The sequence below is a fragment of the Rhincodon typus genome, chromosome 37, assembly GCF_021869965.1.
Source record: "Rhincodon typus isolate 14 chromosome 37, sRhiTyp1.1, whole genome shotgun sequence".
In the NCBI taxonomy this organism is placed as follows: domain Eukaryota; kingdom Metazoa; phylum Chordata; class Chondrichthyes; order Orectolobiformes; family Rhincodontidae; genus Rhincodon; species Rhincodon typus.
The window spans coordinates 4,877,310-4,898,144 of record NC_063368.1 but is presented as its reverse complement, the minus strand read 5'-3'; the positions used below and the strand labels follow the sequence as shown (position 1 = coordinate 4,898,144).

Genomic DNA, 20,835 nt, shown 5'->3' with positions numbered 1-20,835 from the left:
CGCCTACTTGACTATTACCGTCAAGCCAGGGAATCCACCCTAATTCAACAACGAGTGCAGGAAGGCACACTGGGAGCCTCATAGGTGTACTGAAAATTAAATGTCAGCTTAATGAAGCTAGAAAACAGGACTACCTGTGGGCCAGATAGGATGAGCAATAAGTGATGGACTGAGCTAAGCGATTCGCTATCAATAGATCAGATCCAAGCTCTGCAGTTCTGCCATATCCAGCCATGCACGATGGTGGACAATTAAACAACACGCTGGAGGTGTAGAATCCACAATATCCCCACCTTCACTTGGGAGAGCCCAGCACATTGGTGCAAAACACAATGCTGAGGCATTTGCAACAATCTTCAGCCATAAATGCCAAGTGGGCATTCTCTGGAGAACCACAGCATTGCAGGTGTCAGGCCTCAACCAGTTCAATTTACTCCTCATGATATTAAGAAACAGCTGGAGGCACCGAGTACTGCAAAGTCTACGGGCCCTGACAACATTCTGGCAATAGTCCCAACGATTTTTGCTCCAAACTAGCCATGCTCCTAGCCAAGCTACTCCAACATTGCAATTAGCCAATAATGTGGAAAGTTGCCCAGTTATGTTGTGTGCACACATCTAGAAAATTACTACTGCATCGGTCTACTCTACATCATCAATAAAGTAATGGAAGATGTCATCGGTGCTAGCAAGCAACACTTGCTTAGCAGTAATCTGCTTTCTGACAGTTTGAGTTCTGTCAGGGCCACTCAGCACCTGACCACATTAGAGCCTTGGTACAAACATGGACAAAAGAGTTGAATTCCAGAGTGAGGTGAGAGTGATTGTCCTTGACATCAGAGCTGTATTTGGTAGAGTGGTATTAAGGAGCCCTAGCAAAACCGGGGTCAGTGGGAGTCAGGACAAAATTATCCACTGATAAGATTTGTAACTAGCACAAAAGAAGATGGTTGTGGTTGTTGAAGTCAGTCATCTCCGCTCCAGGACATCTCTACAGGACTTCCTCAGGATAGTATCTTAGGCGCAACCATTCTCGGCTACTTCATTGCTCATATCCCCTCATCATAAGATCAGAAATGTTCACAGATGACTACAGTGTTCAGTATCAGTGACTCCTCAGATACTGAAATAGTCATGCCCAACTGTGGAAAGACCTTGGCAGTGTCCAGGTTTGGGCTGACAAATGGCATGTGACGTTTGTACCAAACAAATACCAGGCATCTCCAACACAATAGAATATTACCATCACCCCTTGACATTCAGTGGCATTTTATCACTGAATCCCTCAATGTTGCTGGGGGAAAGAGTTACCATTGACTAGAAACTGAACATGGACTAGCCATATAAGCACCCTGACTCTCAAAACAGGAGAGGGACTTGGAATCCTGCTGCACAAGTCAGGAGTGTGATGGAATATTTGCCACTTGTCTGGATGAGTATTTTTCCAAAAATACTCAAGAAGCTTGAAGCCATCTGTGACTTAGCCCACTTGATTGAAACCACAAGTGCATTCACTCCTTCCTCCACCAATGCTCATAGTAACAGTGTGTACTAACTACAAGATGCAGTACAGAAATTCAACAAGGCTTCTTAGACAGCACCTAGAATCTACCATCTAGAAGAACAATAGTTCCTTGAAGGTGGAGTCACAGATTGATAAGGTAGTGAAGAAGGTATTTGGTTTGCTTGGATCATTGATAGGGCCAGCATTTATTGCTGATCCCTAGTTGCCCTGGAGAAGGTGGTGGTGAACTGACTTCTTGAACCACTGCAGGCAATGCGCTGCAGCTAGACCCACGATGTTTCAGTACATTGAGTATAGAAGATGAGAGGTCATGTTGCGGCTATACAGACAGTTGGTCAGACAGTTTTTGGGATACTGTGTTTAGTTCTGATCTCCCTGCTATAGGAAAGATATTGTGAAACTTGAAAGGGTTCAGAAAAGATTTAGAAGAATGTTGCTGGGGTTGGAGGGTTTGAGCTATTGGGAGAGGCTGAATAGGCTGGGGCTATTTTCCCTGGAGTGTCAGAGGCTAAGGGGGACCTTTATAAGGGTTTATAAAATCATGAGGGGCATGGATAGGGTGAATAGCCACAGTCATTTTCCCAGGGCAGGGGAGTCTAAAACTAGAGAGCATTGGTTTAAGGTAAGAGTTGGAAGACTTAAAAGGGGCCTAAGGGGCAACTTGTTCACACAGAGAGTGGTGTCTGTATGGAACGAGCTGCCAGAGGAAGTGGTGGAGACTGGTACAATTATAGCATTTAAATAGGAAGGGTTTAGACTGATACGGGCCAAATGCTGGCAAATAGGATTAGATTAATTGGGATATCTGATCAGCATGGACAAGTTGGACCAAAGGGCCCGTTTTCATGCTGTACAACTTTGACTCTATTGCAAGGGTAGAAAAGTATGTTTGAATATAACCGCCTGCCAATTCTCCTCCAAACTGTTCATCATCCTAACTTGGAAATATGTTGCCACTCCTTCAGTGAGTCAGGGTCAAACTCCTGTACTCTTTCCCCAACAACGTTGTGGGTCTACCTGCAGCGCATTGACTGCAGTGGTTCAAGAAGACAGTTCACCACCACCTTCTCCAGGGCAACTAGGGATCAGCAATAAATGCTGGTCCTGCCAATGATACCCACATCCCATGAGTGAATAAAAAATATACTTTTCAAAATCTGTGCAATTTGTAGTTTGCCCATATTAGTCCTCCCAAAGAACATCATTTCACACTTCTCCTGCGTTAAACAGAAATTGCTGGAAAAGCTCAACAGGTCTGGCAGCAACTCTGAAGAAAAATCAGAGTTAATGTTTCAGGCCTGGTGATCCTTCGTCAGAACCCCAGCCTACCCATCAATGCTGGATCCTCTGAACAATTTTTTGTTTTCAAAATTTACAACCTAGCTTTTAAATTCAAGCATTTTGCTCCATTTTTAACATCTGATCTTATTCCATTATGTGGAACTTTTGGCTTTTTACTTCTTGACCCGATCAGTCTATTTGATTTTCTTTAGCTTTCACAATCTGCAGTAAGTGCAGATGGCCGCGTGTCGACCCCAGCGTCAGTTAGCAGTACAGACACAAATTCTCAGCAGCCACCCCCTGAGGCACCAGTGTCTGACATTAAGATGGAGGAAAAGCAAGAGGAGGAAGAAGCTGAGCCAGAAACCGTGGAACCAAAGCAAGAAATAAGGCAGGAGGTGAGAAATGAATTTTATTCCTTAAATCAGCTACATTTATTCAAAATTTTTTATTTTCATTAATGCTAAGAATCTTTCTTTTCCAAATTCTGTTTCTTTACAATTCCCATTTTCTGCTGATCTGAGCCATGCAGTAACTATAGATTTGACAATAGGCAGGTCTTGTAATCTAGGACACCAGTGCTCAATTTGAGGTGCACAAGACCACTTCCAGTACCAGACTTTGAGTTTTGCATGGTCCCTGTGAAAACTTCCTTTTTTAAAAATTCATTCATAAAATGTGAGCATTGCAAGCAAGGTTAGCTATTGCCGACCCTGTTATTATTATGGCGTCCACTTGCCTGTTTTATCATGACAAATTGATCATGCACTGCTTCGCAAAATGCTAACTCAGTTTTGTTTATCATAAATTGTATATTTGCACATAATTGTTTCTTATTGTAGACAAATAAGACGCAAGAATCTCCAATCTGCAGATTAAACGATGCAGTACTTGTTTGTTGAGTATGTAAACAATGCCATGATTACTGTTTTTTTTAGTTGTACAAAAGCACCTAATTTTAGGTTACATGGGCACATGCAATTTTGAAATTTTTCATGCAGTATTAACTAAAATCGTTTTTAATGGAATTGAATGATAGAAAGATGTGCGATGGTGAAAACTTAGTTAATCATCGTGTATATATCAACGGTATTTATTGTCTCTGAAATTTTAATTAATTTTTGGGCTTTCTGTTCCACTTGAATTTACACAGTGTAAATTGGATTGCTGGTAAATTGCATTTTTTTTTTTTTTGCATGACTTTGTGCTCTGGACCCTCCCTATTGTCCAAACCACTATGTTTGGGTTGGCGGAGAGGCTAAGTTTCTGAATCAAACTTCATTTCTTTCAAACAGAAGTACTGTGGATGCTGGGGATCTGAAAGGAAAACTAAGTACTGGAGACTCGGCTGGTCGGGTAGCATCTGTGGTGAGAGGATCAGATTAATGTTTCGAGACCAGCATTAACTCTGTTTCTGTCTCTCCACAGATGTTGCTAGAGCAGCTTTTCTGTTTGTTATTGGAGTTTTCGCCTTCCTGTACTTCTATTTTGTAACTGTACAAAACAAAATTTGTTTGCTTTTGATAATTTTAAACCTCTAATCAAAGCTGTTGATCACTATTTTGTTTTCTACAAATCTCGCATTCTGTTTAAATACAGAATAAACAAAAATTGAATATTGTTTAGTTATATTACTACATTGTAATGTACAATTGCAATTTTTAAAAATTTATCAGATGTTGGATGTCATACCACAGATTTCGTAATTTTAAGTATTTCACAAATATTCGGTCTAAATTCATTTTCAATCTGTTTATATGTTCAATTAACCATGAGAACCAGTTTCTTGAGAGAAGAAGAGTATACTAGTCAGTTTTAACACTTTTCTAAAATTAGAGACTGGTTATCAGAGTTTTTTTATTTATGAGTCATATTTAGAATTAATTTAGTAACTTGGATGGTCTGGTTTAGAGGCGAGGTATATGGTTTGCAGTTAATCCATTATACTTATACCCACACGTGCATACACACAGTCCTTGCTGTGCGGATGCACAAGAAACAAAAGTGAAAATCTAATTTTTTGGCTATCATTTGCAGATAAAAGAAGAACCTGCAGCAGAAGAGTGTAAACAGGAGCCAATGGAGGCAGATGAGAAGAAATCAGAGGTGAAAGGTGAAACAAAAGATGAAGATGATAACACAAGCTTAGCAACTCAGTCATCCCCTGCCAGTGGACAGTCACGCAAGAAGAGTATGTATTATCATTTTCACTTGGTGGGGTCAGGTGCTCACTAAATGGTGGTATTTGCCTAAGTGGAAATATATAAATGAGAGGTGGTAACTCAACACGTCAGTTCAAAAAGATGCTGGCCCTTGCAACCACATACCTTCCAGGGCCTTCATTTTCACTACTTTTATTTAAATCTGTTCAAAACACTCATCAGTAAATATGATGAGCTGTCTGACATCTGTCCTTTTATTAGCTTGTAATTTGAATTCCCAGATCCAATGGACAGACTTTTTGTAAATGTATGTCGTTGCTCAAGACTACGCCTTGAGGATACAAGTAATGTCTAAGGAGCTGTGATAAAAATGGGAATGGAATGGAAGGGAGAGAGGGAGGAACTGTGGAATATCACAATCAGCAGGGAAGCGGTACTGAGTGAATTGTTGGAGCTGTGGGGCTGACAAATGTTTGAGTTCTGATGAATGTCATCCTAGAGTGTTAAAAAGAAATTGCAAGTGAGATAGTTGATCTTCAAGAACTGTCTTCATTCATGGATGACCCCTTTAGAATGGAAGATAGCAAAGTAAATTCCTTTATTCAAAGAGAGAAAAGAAAGCAACCACAGTCCATTAGTTTAACATCTATCATAGGAAAAATTTCATGAACCACTATTAGAGATTATAGTAGTGTAATTAGATCACTTCAAGGTAATCAGGGAGATTTTTATGAACGGGAAGTCATCTTAAACTAGTGATTTGGAGTTTTTTGAGGATGTAGCAAATGCTGTGGATAAAAGGTGGATGTACTGTTTTTAGATTTCCAGAAAGCATTTGAAGAAGTGATACGACCAAGGTAATTAGGAAATAGGCACGTGCATAACATGTAGCATATTAACTTGGATAGTAGCTTGGCTGGCTAACACGAAACAGACAGTAGGTATAAATGGGTCTTTTTCAAGTTGGCAAGTGGTCAGTGCTGGCCTGTCAACTGTTTACAATTTTTATATTAATGGCTTGAATGAAGGGACTACAGATATGGTTGTCAAGTTTGCTGATTGCACAGAGATGGGTATGAAAATAGCTTGTGAAGAGGATATAATGAGGCTACAAAAAGAGATATATTTTGAACGTGCAAAGCCCTGCAAATCGAGTATAAGGTCACAATGTGAAATTGTCCATTTAGGCTGGAAGAATGAAAAAAAATGGTAAAAGATTGCAAATCTAAGGTGCAGAGGGATCTGTGTGTCCTTGTGTATGAATTACAGAGGTTAATATGCAGGTACAGCAAGTGATTAGAAAAGTGAAGAGAATGTTACCAGTTGTAAGTGTTGCAAAATTGGTAGAGTGCTTGTGGATTGGGAGGCAGGAGATTTGGAATTGGTGTTTGTAAAATGCTAGGGGGGTAGCATTGTGTGGTCCATTTAAAAGATTATTTGCTTTTTCTGTGCTTAGAGATTTAAAATGGATGTCGATGAGCAGCAGCTTGAAAATTTGTAAGTACATAGAGAGCACCCGAATTGAAACATTTGTTTCGAAAGGCCGTACAGTTAGCCGGCCAAGCAGCAGTTTTTACCAAGACAACAGGCTTTTGTATTTAGTCAGTTAATTTGAACCAGGTACTTAGATACCAAAAACCTATTAAAGATAAGTCTGATGGTTTTGACAACATAGGACCAATCCTATTGTAAGAAATATTGATGTGTATCAAGGGTATGAAAAGAAGGGGGCAGTTGAACAAAGACCCCAGAGCTAACAACCCTCTGCTTGAGAGGCAGTCTGACTCTCACAGCCTCCTCTTATGTCTTGGAGAAAGCATCATCTAAATAACAACAGAACCAAAGGCACAACTAGTTGATATTCCTGACAAGATCATCAGAGAAGGCACAGAATATTCTGGAAGACACGTAACCTGGCAGTAATTTCGAGAGACGAAAATCTATTTTTTTTTCATAAAATTGGAACTTCTATTTATTGGAACAGCATACCATTAGAATCTTGCTTTATTTATGAATAGTTAGACGTTAGAAGGGATTTATTCAGTTTGTTCATAGTTTAGTTTAGTTTAGTTTGTTCACAGTTAGTTAGGTAAATAAATAGTTACTTGTTGATTTTAAAGTGAGGGTCAGGATTTATTTTATTTAGCCACTAGAAGTTGCTGAAAGGCAGGTTACATCACTTCGCACTCATTTTACAGATTATAGGGCAAGGTGCTCCTGTTTGGGTGTTTCAGTTTTAGTTCTCAGTGGGAGATCAACCTCTGCTTAATAACATAAGGGAGTTTAATCAAAAAAATAAAAAAACGCAAGGTGGTTATGTTCCAGATATATGTAGCACTACTAAGACCATATCTGGAGTGCAATGCACAGTTTTGATCTTCTGATTTATGGAAGAATGTAAATGCTTTGAAGGCAGCCCAGAGAAACTTCACCTTCTACTATTGATATAATACCGATAATATAATACTAGAAGCCTACTTATACCTGGAGAGAGAGAGAAAATTGTCTTATGCGGAAAGGTCAGATAAGGTAGGCTCATGTCTGCTAGAGCTTACACGTGTTAGAGTCAACTTGATTAAATCATGAGATCCTGAGCTCTGTTGAAAGGGGCAAGGTGGAGAGGATGTTTTGTCTTGTAGGGAATCTATAACTAGGGGTCACTGTTTAAAAATCTGGGTCACCCATTTAAAACAGATGGAGTTAATTTTTTCTGAAGGTTGTGAATCTTTGGGAATCCCTTGCTGAAAAGGTGTTGGAAGTAAAGACATATTATTTTTAAGGTAAAGGTAGCTTCTTGCTAAGAAAGTGGTTAGACAGGAATGTCAGTTTGAGGTTAGATCAGATCAGCCATGATCTTACTGAAGAGCGGATTGGCCTACTCTTGTTCCTTGTTCCTCTGTTGCTAGTTGGCTGTGACAGTAAGCAAAATGATTTGATTCTTGTGCCACTGATTTCCCTGTTTTTGAGAATTTTATTGGCAGGAAGGCATCAAGAGACTAGGCATAAATGGTGACATATTTAAAACCTGTTCATTTACCCAGTTAAAATCAAGTGTCCTTAGAATCACTCGACAGGAATACCAGAAATTGGGGGGAGAGAATGAAGATCGTGTCCCTGTTTCGTCACACTTTGCCTCCTAGAACTGCATTGAATCACCTGTGCACTTTTTCTGTTAGTCTGTGAACAGAGCTGAAATAGATAGTTTTGATACAAATAACTGAATTTTAAATAATAGGATTAATGAGATCCTTGTAGAAGTGGGAAGAATAAATTGAAGCACTGAAATACTAGCATTCTTCAAAATTATTTGTTACAGCAGTCATTTTTAGTCACTAGGTGTCCTTTTAATGGGATGACTTTTGTTTTTCACTCTGTTTAGTTTTCAAGCCAGAAGAGTTGAGGCAGGCACTAATGCCGACACTGGAAGCACTTTATCGTCAGGACCCTGAGTCACTTCCTTTCCGGCAACCTGTGGATCCTCAGCAACTGGGTATTCCTGTAAGTGTGGTGTGACGATGTTTGAATCGTATGCATACTATTTTTCAATCACATCTGAAAGGATTGCAATAATAATTTCTTACACCTCTCAGCATAGCTCTAACAACTGAGATCAGGGCTCTTGTGCGCACGAATTGGGAGGCCGTAGCATGGTAATGATGATATTACTAGACTAGTAATTCAGAGCCCCAGGCTGATGTGCTGGGGACATGGGTTTGAATCCCATTGTGGCAGGCGGTGAAATTTCAATTCAGTAAAAATCTGGAATTAAAAGCTAATGATGACTGTGTAATCCTGTTGATTGTTGTTTTAAAAAAAAATCCATCTGGTTCACTTGTCCTTTTGACAAGGAAATTTGCCATCCTTATCCAGTCTGAGCTCCATGTGATTCCAGACCTACACCAATGTAGTTGGCCCTGAACTACCCTCTAGGCAATTAGGAGTGGTCAGTAAATGCTGGCCTAGCCAGCTTTGCCCAGGTCACAGCAATATGCAAATCATGATTTTTCCAGAGATTTTTGTTACATGATTTTTCTGTGGTATTGACCAAGTGAAAAGCAAACTTAGTTATAGGAAACGCTCCTTTTTTTTTTAAACTAGATAATATTGGGTGTTACCAAAACCAGGTTGCTTTTTTAGAAACCTGGAGTTTATCATTTTGCCACTTTATCTGTCTTTCTCCTGGAAAATGTTTGAATCAGCCAGTCATGTAGAAATGGTTTATGATGATTGAATAAGTTCAACTAGTTTTTGTTGCCTGTCATTCTGGAACCTTATTGTGTTTTTAAGTAGAAAATATTACATCTTCCATATGCCTCAACTGCAAACCTGTGACCTTTTTTCAGTAAACTGCAAGTTCCTTCTCATGCATGTTATCAGACTTTGCTATGCACCTCTATAGGATAAAACAAAAACTGAAAACACTGACATGCACAGCAGGTTTTTCAACAGCTCTAATGGGCACATACAAGATGCCTAGATCAAAAGCAAAATATGCTACAGATGCTGGAAATCTGGAATAAGCACAATGCTAGAGAAATTCAGATGGTTTGGCTGTTTCTGTGGAGAGAAGTAGAGGTAAAGTTTCAAGTCTGCTATGACTCTTAATATCATACTGGACTCGACTGTTAACTCTGTTTTTGTCTCCACCTTTGTTGCCAGACCTGAGTTTCTACAGCATTTTGTTTGTTTCATATAAGATACCGAGTTGCATTTCATCCTTTGGTTATGGTAAAGAGTGTGGAACCCCAGTGTTATTACTGGACTTTCTCTTTACAAATGGGAATTGCCTGCTGTGCATATCCATCCACTTCTGTTTCTATATTAGATATCCAATATTTGCATTTTTAACCCGAGTAGGTGTAGACTGAATCATTTTGGGCCCTTCTACTGGGAATGCTATGACTTGTTATAGAGTTTTTGGAAGGTCTTACATTGTAAGCAATAATATTGCCCACCCCCAACCCATTGTAGCATCTTAAGTGGCTTGCTAAACAACTGAAACTTTGGTTTTTATTTCTCTTGAAGGACTATTTCGACATTGTAAAGACACCGATGGACTTGTCTACAATCAAGCGCAAGCTGGATACTGGCCAGTACCAGGAGCCATGGCAGTATGTTGATGACATTTGGTTGATGTTCAACAATGCCTGGCTGTACAACCGCAAGACATCACGTGTGTATAAGTACTGTACAAAGCTGGCAGAGGTCTTTGAGCTGGAGATTGACCCTGTCATGCAAAATCTGGGATATTGCTGTGGTAGAAAGGTTGGTCCCTGACGATTTTCCCTCTCAAGTATTTTCCTTCTTTCTATTCACATTTTCTTTTCCTCCTCTGAGAGAGCTTCAAGGACAAAGCCCTTGCTTCTCAATTGAACAGACGTTATTAGCTTCAGAGTCACAAAAGATGTCAGCAGGGTATTCAACTGTGGGTGGCGGGGGAATCTGCCAGTATGGAGACTGAAGGAGGCACACAGTTGCTCTCTAGGGGTTGCTGAGTAGAAATCAGCAGTAGAGTTTCCTATGGCCAAATTTTTCCCTCCCTGACTCGGCACAAAAACCAATCATAGACTCTCTTTTTTACCTTTTGTAGACAAAATCTGCTAACTTAGTTTGTGCAACCTGTTCTCTCAATTTGCTCCTCCAAGCTCCAAGCCCCAGGCTTGTTCCAAGTCAAACTTTGTCCCGATTTTTGGAGTATCCCATTAGTATGTTCCAGACGTTTAGATTTCTGAATGAGCAATGACTCTTTGGTCTCTAGATCAATAAGTAAAATGCGATTTATTACACAAGACTTCATAATCCCTTACTCTTAAAAGAACAATCTATTAAAAGCCACAAATGAAAGAACTATAGGTTTCTATAATTGAGCTTGTTACTTGCCCAAAATATGACTTCAGAAAACTTGATAACAAATTACATTTTTATTCTAATGCTATTCTTGCCACTGTCCCTTCAAAAATGAAACATTTCTGAGATAATCCTGTACTGTCCAAATGCAACAGGAGAGCTCAAAGCCGTAGTGCGCTCTTCCTGCTCTATACGGAAAGCCAAAACATTTCCAGAGCCCAGGACCAGCATGTGTGCAGGAAGTGACTCCAGCTCCTGCTCCTGGAAGCCCAGATTTCAGAGCTGAGCAGCAGTTGGGAATGCTGGAGCATCCACAAGATGGAGACTGTTGTCGATAACGAATACAGAGAGATGGTCACACTGCAGGCTCAGAGTCCACAGGCAGGAAGGGAATGGCTCTTATACAGGAAAAGCAAGAAGGTTTGGCAGCATGTGAGGAGTCTACTATGTTTATTATCCTGCAAAACAGATGTATTGCTCTGGATGTTGCTGTGTGGAAATGGCCTGCCAATGGAAAGCAGCAACGCCCAAATTCATTGCATCATGGCTGGCTCTGCTGTGCAGGGGAGGAGTTAAAAAGTGCAGGAATGCAGTAGTTAAAGGACGTTCAATTGTAAGGGGAATAGGTGTGCATTTCTGTCTCCGCAAACAAGGCTCCAGGGTAGTATGTTGCTAGGGTGAAGAATGCCTCAGAGCAGCCACAGTGCATTCTGGAGGCAGAGGATGAATAGTCAGCAGCCGTGGTGCACATTGGGAGAAACGACATGGGTTAAAAGAAAAATGGGTGAGGTCCTAAATGCAGAATGTAAGGCGTTAGGAAGGAAGTTAAAAATTGGGACTTCAATGTTAGTGATCTAAGGATTGCTACCAGTGCCATGTACTACTCAGACTAGAAATTGCAGGACAAATCAGATGATCACATGGCTGAAGAGATGGTGCAAGGAGGAGGGTTTCAGATTCCTTGGGGCATTGAGACTGGTTCTGGGGGAGGTGGCAGAGTACAAACTGGACATGTTACATCTGGGCAGGAGTGGGACTAGTATCCTACTGAGAGTATTTGCTAGAGTGGTTGGTGAGGGTTTAAACTAAAATGGGAGGAGAACGGGAACCTATATATGGAGTCAGAGGAAGGGGAATCGAGGGCAAGAACAGGTAAATAAGAAAAGTAATGGGCAGAGAAATCAAGAACCATGATTAAATAGGGCCACAGTGAAAAATAACGGGAATGGAACAGATAACGCTAAAAAGAAAATCCTTAAGCTTTTGTGCCTTAACACATGGAGCATCACAATAAAGTAAATGAATTAATTTTGGAAAATTGATGAAAACAGATATGATATTGTCAGGATTATGGAATTGTGGCTGCAAGGTGACCAGGGATGGGAATGTCCAGGGGTATTCAGGATTTAAGAGGGACAGTTGAGAAAGAAAGTAGAATTGCTGGTTAAGAAGGAAATTAATGCAGTGATGAGGAAGGATATTAGCTCTGATGTTGTGGGATTTGAATGTTAGAGCTGAAAAGCACCAAAAGGCAAAAAACACTAGTAGGTGTTGTATATAGATCACAAAACTGCAATGGTGACGTCGAGAATGGCATTAAACAGGCAACAAAGAAACACCTGTAATTATGGATGAATTTAATTTGCATATAATTTGAACAAATCAAATTGGTAAAAATATCATAGGGGAGGAATTCCTGGAGTTGTATACGAGATGGTTTTTCTAGACCAATACATTGAGGAGCCAACTAGAGAACAGGCCATCCCAGTCTGGGTATAATGTAATGAAAAATGAATAATTGGCCATCTAGTTGTGTGAGGCCTCTTAAGGATGGGCAAGCATAATATGAAAGAAGTGATATAGTTGGTTCTGAGACTAGGATCCTGAATCTGAATAGAGAAAATAATGAGGTGTGAGGTGGCTATGATAGATTAAAGAATGCTGATGGAAATGCAATAGCAAATATTCAAAAGAGCATGGGTGAACTGCAACAATTATTCATTCCTGTCTGGCGCAAAAGTAGAACAAGAAAGATGGCTGATCCATGGCTTACAGGGGAAGTTTTACTTAGCATTAGATCATAGGAAGAGGTGTACAAATTGACTAGAAAAATAGAGCAGACCTGACAAGTGGGAGCCGTTTAGAATTAAGCCAAAAAGGAAAGGGGGATTGATTAAGGGAAAAGAGAGTACAAGAATAAGCTTGTGTGGAACATAACAATAGAAATTTTTAATTTTATGTGAAGAGAAAAAGATTGGTGTAGGAAAATGTAGATGCTGTATAGTCAGAAACCGGGGAATATATAATGAGAAACAAAGAAATGGCCCACGAACTAAATGCACACTTTGGTTCTGTCTTTACACCGGAGAATACACATAACATACCCAGAAACGTTGGGGAATACGGAGTTTCATGAGAGGGTGGGACTGAACGAAATTGGTATTAGTAGGGAAATGATGTTGGGGAAAATGATGGAATTGGAGGCAGATAAATCCCAAGGCCCTGATAGTCTACATCCCAGACTACTTGAAGTAGCCATAGAAATAGTGGATATATTGATAGTCGTCTTAGACTCTGCAGCAGTTCCTACAGATTGGAGGGTACCTCGTGTAATCACTATTTAAAAAGGGAGGCAGAGAGAAAACCGAGAATTATAGACCAGTCAGTCTGATGTCATCAGGGAAAATGCTAGAATCCATTATTAAAAAAAAATTTAATAGCAGAAGACTTGGAAAATAGTGGAATTCTTCGAGGACTCAGAGTTGATGAAGGCAGCCAGTGGATGTGGTTTATTTGGACTGTCAAAAGGCTTTTGACAAAGTCTCATGTGAGAGATCAGTGTGTAAAATTGAAGTACAAGGGTCTGGGTAGTGTATGTAAATGGATAGAAATCTGTATAGCAGATAGGAAGCAAAGGGTAGGGATAAACACATCCTTTCCTGACTGGCAGGCAAGAGGCAAGTGACAAGTAGGATATTGCAGGGAATAATACTAGGACCCTAGCTGTTCAAAATATATTAATGATTCAGATGAGGGATCTAAATGTAACATCTAAATTTGCAAATGAGGTGAGCTGCAGGGAAGATGCAGAAATGTTTGTGAGATTTGGACCAGCTATTTGAGTGAGCAAATGCATGGCACATGCAGTATAGTGTAAATAAATGTGAGGTTATCCACTTCGGGATCAAAAACAGATGGTGGAGTGTTATCTGAATAGCTATAAATTGAAAGAGGGGAATATGCACTGAGACCAGGGTATTCTCATACACTAGTCACTGAAGACAAGCATGCAGGTGCAGCAGGCAGTCAAGAAGGCAAAAGGTATATTGGCTTTCATAGCAAGAGGATTAGGGTAAAGGAGCAGTGTTGTCTTGGTGCAGTTACAATCGAACACACTGGAAAGTTGTTTACAGTTTTGGACTCTATCTTAGGGAGGATGTTCTTGCTATTGAAGGACTGTATTGGAGGTTTACTGGATTGGGGTGCAGGACTGATATGAAGAGAGGTTAAATGGGTTCTGATTGTATTTGCTGGAGTTTAGAAGAACACAGGGGTTCTCATAGAAACCTACAGAATTCTAACAGGATTAGATAGGGCAGATGCAGGAAGGATGTTCCTGATGATGGGGTAATTTAAACCAAGGGTCATGGCTTAAGGATAAGGGGTAAATCTTTTAGGATTGAGATGAGAAGAAATTTCTTCATCCGGAGTCGGGTGAGCGTGCATCACAAAAGCAGTTGAGGCCGAACAAATTTATGATTTTATGAAGGAGTTGGATATTACACTTGGGGCAAAAAGGATCAGAGGATATGGGGAGCCTGAGAACAGGCTATGGAGTTGAATGATCAGGCATTTTCATAATGAGTGGTGATGTTTTCTATATTTCTGCAGTTTGGGATCAGTCACCCCAGTACTGTGGCTGCAAGCGCATGTCAAGGACTTGGAATTCTGAGTTACCACTTAGCACTCAGTCCTTTTTACCATCTATACAGTCCAACTCAGGAGTTAAGATAAGCGACTGTAATCCTGATGACGCTAAAGAAGATCCACACCATTCAGGACAAAATTGTCTCCTTGAATGATGCATTGTTCATCACTATAAACACTCATTTCCTCTACTGTCTACAAGCTGCAGTGCAGCTGCTCATCTTGGGGTGCACCTCCCAGACTCGTGACCTTGACCATCCAAAAAGATGAGGGTAGCAGATGTATGGGAACATTGTCACCTGCAGATTCTTCTCCAAGTTAAACACTATTCTGACTTGGAAATATATCCGCATTCCTCGTTGAATCAAAATCCTGGCACTCCAACCTAAGAGCACTGTGGCAATACCTTTACCACATGGACTTCAAAGGTTTAAAGATGAAATAATTGGGGATGGCCAATAAATGCTGACTTTCTCAGACATTCACATTCTGTTAAAAAGCACCATTTGTAAGAAAATGTCCACAGCCGAGGAACATTGTTTCGCAATTAAGACTAAAACATTGAAGTGCAAGTCTTATGCCATTGCTGTTGTGATGATGCATTGCTATCTTCTGTTTTCCTTCTGAATTACTCTTATCGTAATTGCTTTCTTCAATATTTTGATCTCTCTATCCTCCAAGACAATGCTCAACCCATCTTATTCAGTTCACTGACCGTTGATTTCAGCAGGAAATATTGTTGCTGAAATAAACAGGTAGTTATTTCTTATTGGTTGAAATTGACAAATGTTAAAATATGAAATTCTTAATGAATTAAGTAGGCACCTAAGGGTGTGATGCAGGATTGTAAGGGAACTAAACAGTTGAATTCTCTTGGTGCCTTCCAGTCTATCATAGAATTCCGTATAGTGCATGGAAGAGGCCATTCAGCCCATCAAGTCTGCACTGCTCCTCTGAAGAGCATGCCACTCAAACCCTAGCCCCTTACCCAATCCTCATAACCCTGCATTTATGATGGTTAATCTACCTAGCCTGCACATCCCTGGGCACTAGGGACAATTTAGCATAGCCAGTCCACCTGATCTGCACATCTTTGGGCTGGTGATCACCTGGCAGAAACCTACACAGGCACTGGGAGAACATGCAAATTCTACACGGTCACCCAAGGCTGGAATCAAACCCGGGTCCCTGGCACTGTGAGGCAGCAGTGCTAATCACTGAACCACTATGTTGCCCCATGTTCTATGCTTAAAATCCATATTCATTGCACTTTGCCATTTCCATTCTACCTTCTTTCTACTCTCAAAATCTCTGACCACTTCCTTGTATCTCTCTCAGTCCATATCTCCCAAATCTATTTCAATGCCACTTCATTTAATATTCACCCTCGGAAATAAATCCTGTTCTACAAAGTATTGTCGATTATACCCTCAATGCCCCATTTGCCTCGTCTTTAAGCCCTCCAATTACCGCAGTACCTACGTCTGAAATCGTTGAATGTTTATCTCTGTTAAAGGCATTGCAAAAATCCTGCTGTCGTAAGTCTGCAACACGGAGCTCCATTTGTATTTGGCAGCAGCTGACACTGCTTCTTTTAAAGCACAATGTTGAAACGATTGTTATAGGTTCTGACATTCAGTGGCATTTGAGCAGCGGAAAGTAACAACCTTTTTCCTAACTGTTTCAAAGTGTTGCACAAGTTGTAATAATTTCCTTTTGTTCTTTAAAGCTGGAATTTTCACCGCAGACCCTCTGTTGCTATGGAAAACAGTTGTGTACAATCCCTCGGGATGCTACCTATTACAGTTATCAAAACAGGTGAGGTTGTGGCTTCCAGATCAATCAGCAAAACAGTATTTTTTAAAAATAAATCTGTTGAATTTGCTGATTTTTACCAAACCTTACAAAGTTTAAAAGGTTAATAAAAAAAATCTTGTCCATTTATTAAAACCTACACTAACCACCGAATCATCGTAATCCTGGTCAGGGCAATGTGAATCCCAGCGTTATGAAAAATTTTGATCGTGGGTACAGATACTGAAGTTGGCTCTAGTGGGGAAGAGACTAACTAGAAACTGTCCATATAAGATAGTCACCAAGAAAACCTATTGAGAATTCAGAAGAAAATACTTCGGTTCAGAATGTGGAACTCACTAATGCAGGGAGTAGTTGAAGAAAATAGTATAAACAGTTTCAAGAGGAAACTAGACAAAGTTGAAGGGAATAGATGGTTATAAACGTGGACTTACTTGAGGAAAGATAGATGGAGACTTGAGTGAGGTATAAATAATAGACTGGAACTGCTTGGGCCAAGTAATCTATTTCTGTGAAATATCCTTTGTAACTTGTACTGCTATGTGAAATAGCTTTAGGTTATTTAGTGACCTTATGTAGGTTCTGTTAGTCTTGAAGGTAGGAAGAAATAGATTTCTTGAGTATTTCATTTATGATTCCAACAGAAGCTAATTTGTTGTCTAAATGTGTTTGAGAAAGTTCTGCAAAGATGAAGCAATTTGGTACAGTAACAGTAAAAAGTAAATGAGTAACCTAAGGAAATCGCAAAATAATCTGATGGAACAGCATTGTATTGCTTGTTTACCGAGCAGAATTTAAGAGTATCTCATACATATAGACTGTGACAGGATCATGTCAGTTAAAGTTAATCAAGCAGATATTGATTATATCTCCAAATTAATAATGTGATTGTTTTATACTCTAAAAGCATAGCGTAATCATTTTCTCTACTGAATAATCAACCTATAATTATGGGCAAATTTTTAAAATACTGGTCTGTCTTAATCATATGCTAATTTTGAAAAACTAAATTTAATAAAATTGATGATGTGTGCTATTCCTGCTTTCTACCTTTTCCCTCAAAGATTCTTTTTCATTAAGCTGTTATAGTGCTTTTAAGAAAAAAAAAATTAAAAGACGCCTTTTTAACATGGCCCTTTTACTTTGACCAATTTATTTTACTAGTGCTCACTTGGCTGTACATGTATAGTCTTTTCCAAATATGTCTATCCTCTTTTAAACAGGTATCACTTCTGTGAGAAATGTTTCAATGAGATCCAGGGAGAAACTGTCTCTCTAGGTGATGACCCAACGCAGCCTCAAACGTAAGTGTACTCTCTGGCTTTCTTTCAGGGATTTAAAATTGGTGACTGTTTAATTGTAAATCGCTGAAGAATGCAGGTTATGTAAGTTTTCATTATGGATAGAATGTATTCTATATTTAACAGTTCCCTGATGTCAAGATACTTGGATTTGAGTACAAGAAGTATCACCACCATATCAAAACTATTTGACTTCTGTATAACAAGAAACAAATTTGGGTCAGTTGTTTATTTTAGGAATGTGTGAGGGTGATATAGAAATTGCCAAAAGGTATCAATTTTGAATTCTCCACAAATGCAGTTAGTTATGATGTGATACAGGTGTTCTGGCAATAGAAGGTTCTACAAGTGATTTCTGTCTCTTGCTGCCTACTATAATATGTGCTTTCATTTTATTAGGACTATTTCTAAGGAACAGTTCTCAAGGAAGAAGAATGATACACTGGACCCTGAAATGTAATTGCTTTTATGTTCTGTTATTTGTTCTTTATGGGGATGCAGGTGATATTGTCCTATCACTTATTACCTTGAAGATGGTCTAGAACCATCCTGTCCCTATAATTCTTGTGATTGTGATGCTCCCACCTCCATATATTGTTTTCCTGTACCACCTGATCTAACCAGGAAGCATAACAAGTGAAAATCAGATCAATGGACTTTGTTCCCTGTGGGAAGCATATTATCCTAAAAGTACTTTGTGTTGGAAACTTATGAATTCATTTTTATTAATGTGGGTCAAAGGATTTGCAGAATTTTCATGAATTGTTTTCAACCCATTTTGTTTGTCTGTAAACAATATATCACATAAACAGGCAGGCTTCAGCAAGACTTGTTATGTAGGATAAGGTTCAAAGAAAAACTGACTAATTTTTGCAAAGATATGGATCCAGCTGCTGGACTTTTTTAAAGACTCTCTTAACATTGAGATCTATGTTGAACTTTTTCCTTATGCAGAGTATTGCAGAATATTTAATTTGAAATGTTGTTAGTTTGTTTTAGAATGTTGTGGATTGTCCCAAAATGTGAGCACCCTTTTCATAGCAGATTGTTGGATGTGGATTGACCTGAAGCCACCTCAGTGAGACCAAGTCCTTAATAAAAAACTTTCTTATTCTCAGCTTTGTAGTTGCAGAGCATTGGCCAGCCAGGAATAAGTTTGATGGAGAAATTGTAATGGCAAAGTTTGGTTAATACAACATGTTGGAGGCATGTACTGTAGCACTCTTGGCTTGTTAATAATTGCTGCTTCTCTCTGTAGATTCGTTGAATGTACTGAATGTGGTCGGAAAATGCATCAAATTTGTGTCCTTCACCACGAGCTTATTTGGCCCTCAGGGTGAGTTGCATTGCAAATAAAAGTTGTAAGTTTAATACGGATGCGCAGAATTATCTTTGCATTCATCATAACAGAGTTGGGTAAGTTATTCTGCAAATAAAAAGATCATTGCCATTGAAATTGAACATAAAGAACCCTTCATTGCGTTAATGAGTTACAGCGAGATATGGGTGACCTGTATACCCAAGGGCATCTCTGATTCAGTCCTTGGTCTATGTTGACCTCCCTAACCTCAATGACATCAGCAGCAGAGGTGCTTCACTCACTTAGGTTAGGAAGGAAAAATTCCAAAAGCATTCCTATTCATGTTGTTCATTGTCACCAGATGCCCCAGCAGGAGTCAGTGACATCAAACCAAGATACAATGTCTTCTGTCGTATGATAGCTTGATACTGTCTTGATGACTATTTGGGCGAGCTGCCAAACTAGAAGACTATTTTAAAAAATGAAGGAGAAAAAAATTGATTTGTTTTTATTCCTGAAGTCTAGTTGTCTCTTTTTGTCCGTGTATGTCTATCAGGATAGATGTTTTGAAGCAATTTGCTGCAGTAACTAGACCAAAACACTAATCATGCACTTTGTGATGCTGAAAACAATGCTGATGCCTGTTTGTTCGTAGAACTAGACTGAGATTACAAAGTTCTGTAGCGCCTACAGGTCTTAATACAGCCTCTGAGGTTGATCTTTAAGCGCTGCTAAAAGGAGATATTAAGTCAAAAGTTTTTTGATTTGCACTTATCAGGAGCAGGGCACAAGAAACCGAAACAGGTTGCTATTTGAGGATCCGTAATTGGCAAAGCTGAGAATGTCTGAAGATAGCCAGCCTTCTTTGGATTTTGATGTTTCTAGTGATGGTCTGCAGTAGACCAATGCCAGAAGCTTTGGAACCTGACCTTTTGTAGACTACTTGTATAAAATCATCTGGGACAGAATTAATTATATCATTAGTTAAAAGTCTTGCAAAGCAGGTTTTGACCCAATTTCTACACCTTTTTGCAGGAGTGCAGAGTTGTGGAGATACTTGTAAATGATGGTCAGCTAGTTGCCTTGCATCTTGTAAGCACCACTGGATTGGTTCCCAACTAGTTACAAAAATTTTTTTACATTTCAAAAGATCCAGTCCAAGATGCACTGACATTGTGCGTACTTTCAGTGCCATGTCCCTTTGGAGGAATGCATGTAATGATTGGGGAGTATAGTCAAAAATGAAACATGTACATCAAACTAGATTGTCAGTTTATACATTAAAGATCTTGTGGTTTTCTTTTCCCTTTTTCAGTTTTGTTTGTGATCCCTGTTTAAAGAAAACTGGGAAAACAAGAAAAGAAAATAAATTCTGTGCAAAAAGTAAGTACTCTCAGTATTCAATATAATTTAATATTGTAAAACTAGGCAAATTTCAAGAACTGTATACTATTTACTGAAAAAATTTCTGAAGCGTAGAAAATAAAGGAGCAGGAATAGACCATTTGCTTCATTGAGCCACCTCCTCCATTGCTTTTCAGAAATACCATTTACTTTAAATCTGTCTTGTACAAAAGGTGTGATTATGTGTATAATTAACTGTCTGGTTAATCATTGGTATCGATGTCTAAGCCTTCCACAGCTGAATCTGTTGAACGACACAGTGCTTGTAATTGA

At 39.3% G+C, this 20,835-nt stretch overlaps 1 protein-coding gene across 1 annotated transcript in view; it reads left to right on the top strand.

Annotated features, from left to right (window-relative positions):
- Positions 1–20,835, top strand: part of LOC109934587 (histone acetyltransferase p300-like) — a 119,105-nt gene that overhangs the window by 76,584 nt on the left and 21,686 nt on the right. Inside the window, exons 15-23 of the mRNA XM_020533311.2 lie at positions 3,019–3,204; positions 4,844–4,997; positions 8,348–8,466; positions 9,994–10,233; positions 16,472–16,560; positions 17,781–17,861; positions 18,258–18,314; positions 19,117–19,194; positions 20,474–20,541. Of these exons, the coding sequence (XP_020388900.2) occupies positions 3,019–3,204; positions 4,844–4,997; positions 8,348–8,466; positions 9,994–10,233; positions 16,472–16,560; positions 17,781–17,861; positions 18,258–18,314; positions 19,117–19,194; positions 20,474–20,541 (1,072 nt within the window). The remainder of the gene's footprint in view (positions 1–3,018; positions 3,205–4,843; positions 4,998–8,347; positions 8,467–9,993; positions 10,234–16,471; positions 16,561–17,780; positions 17,862–18,257; positions 18,315–19,116; positions 19,195–20,473; positions 20,542–20,835) is intronic.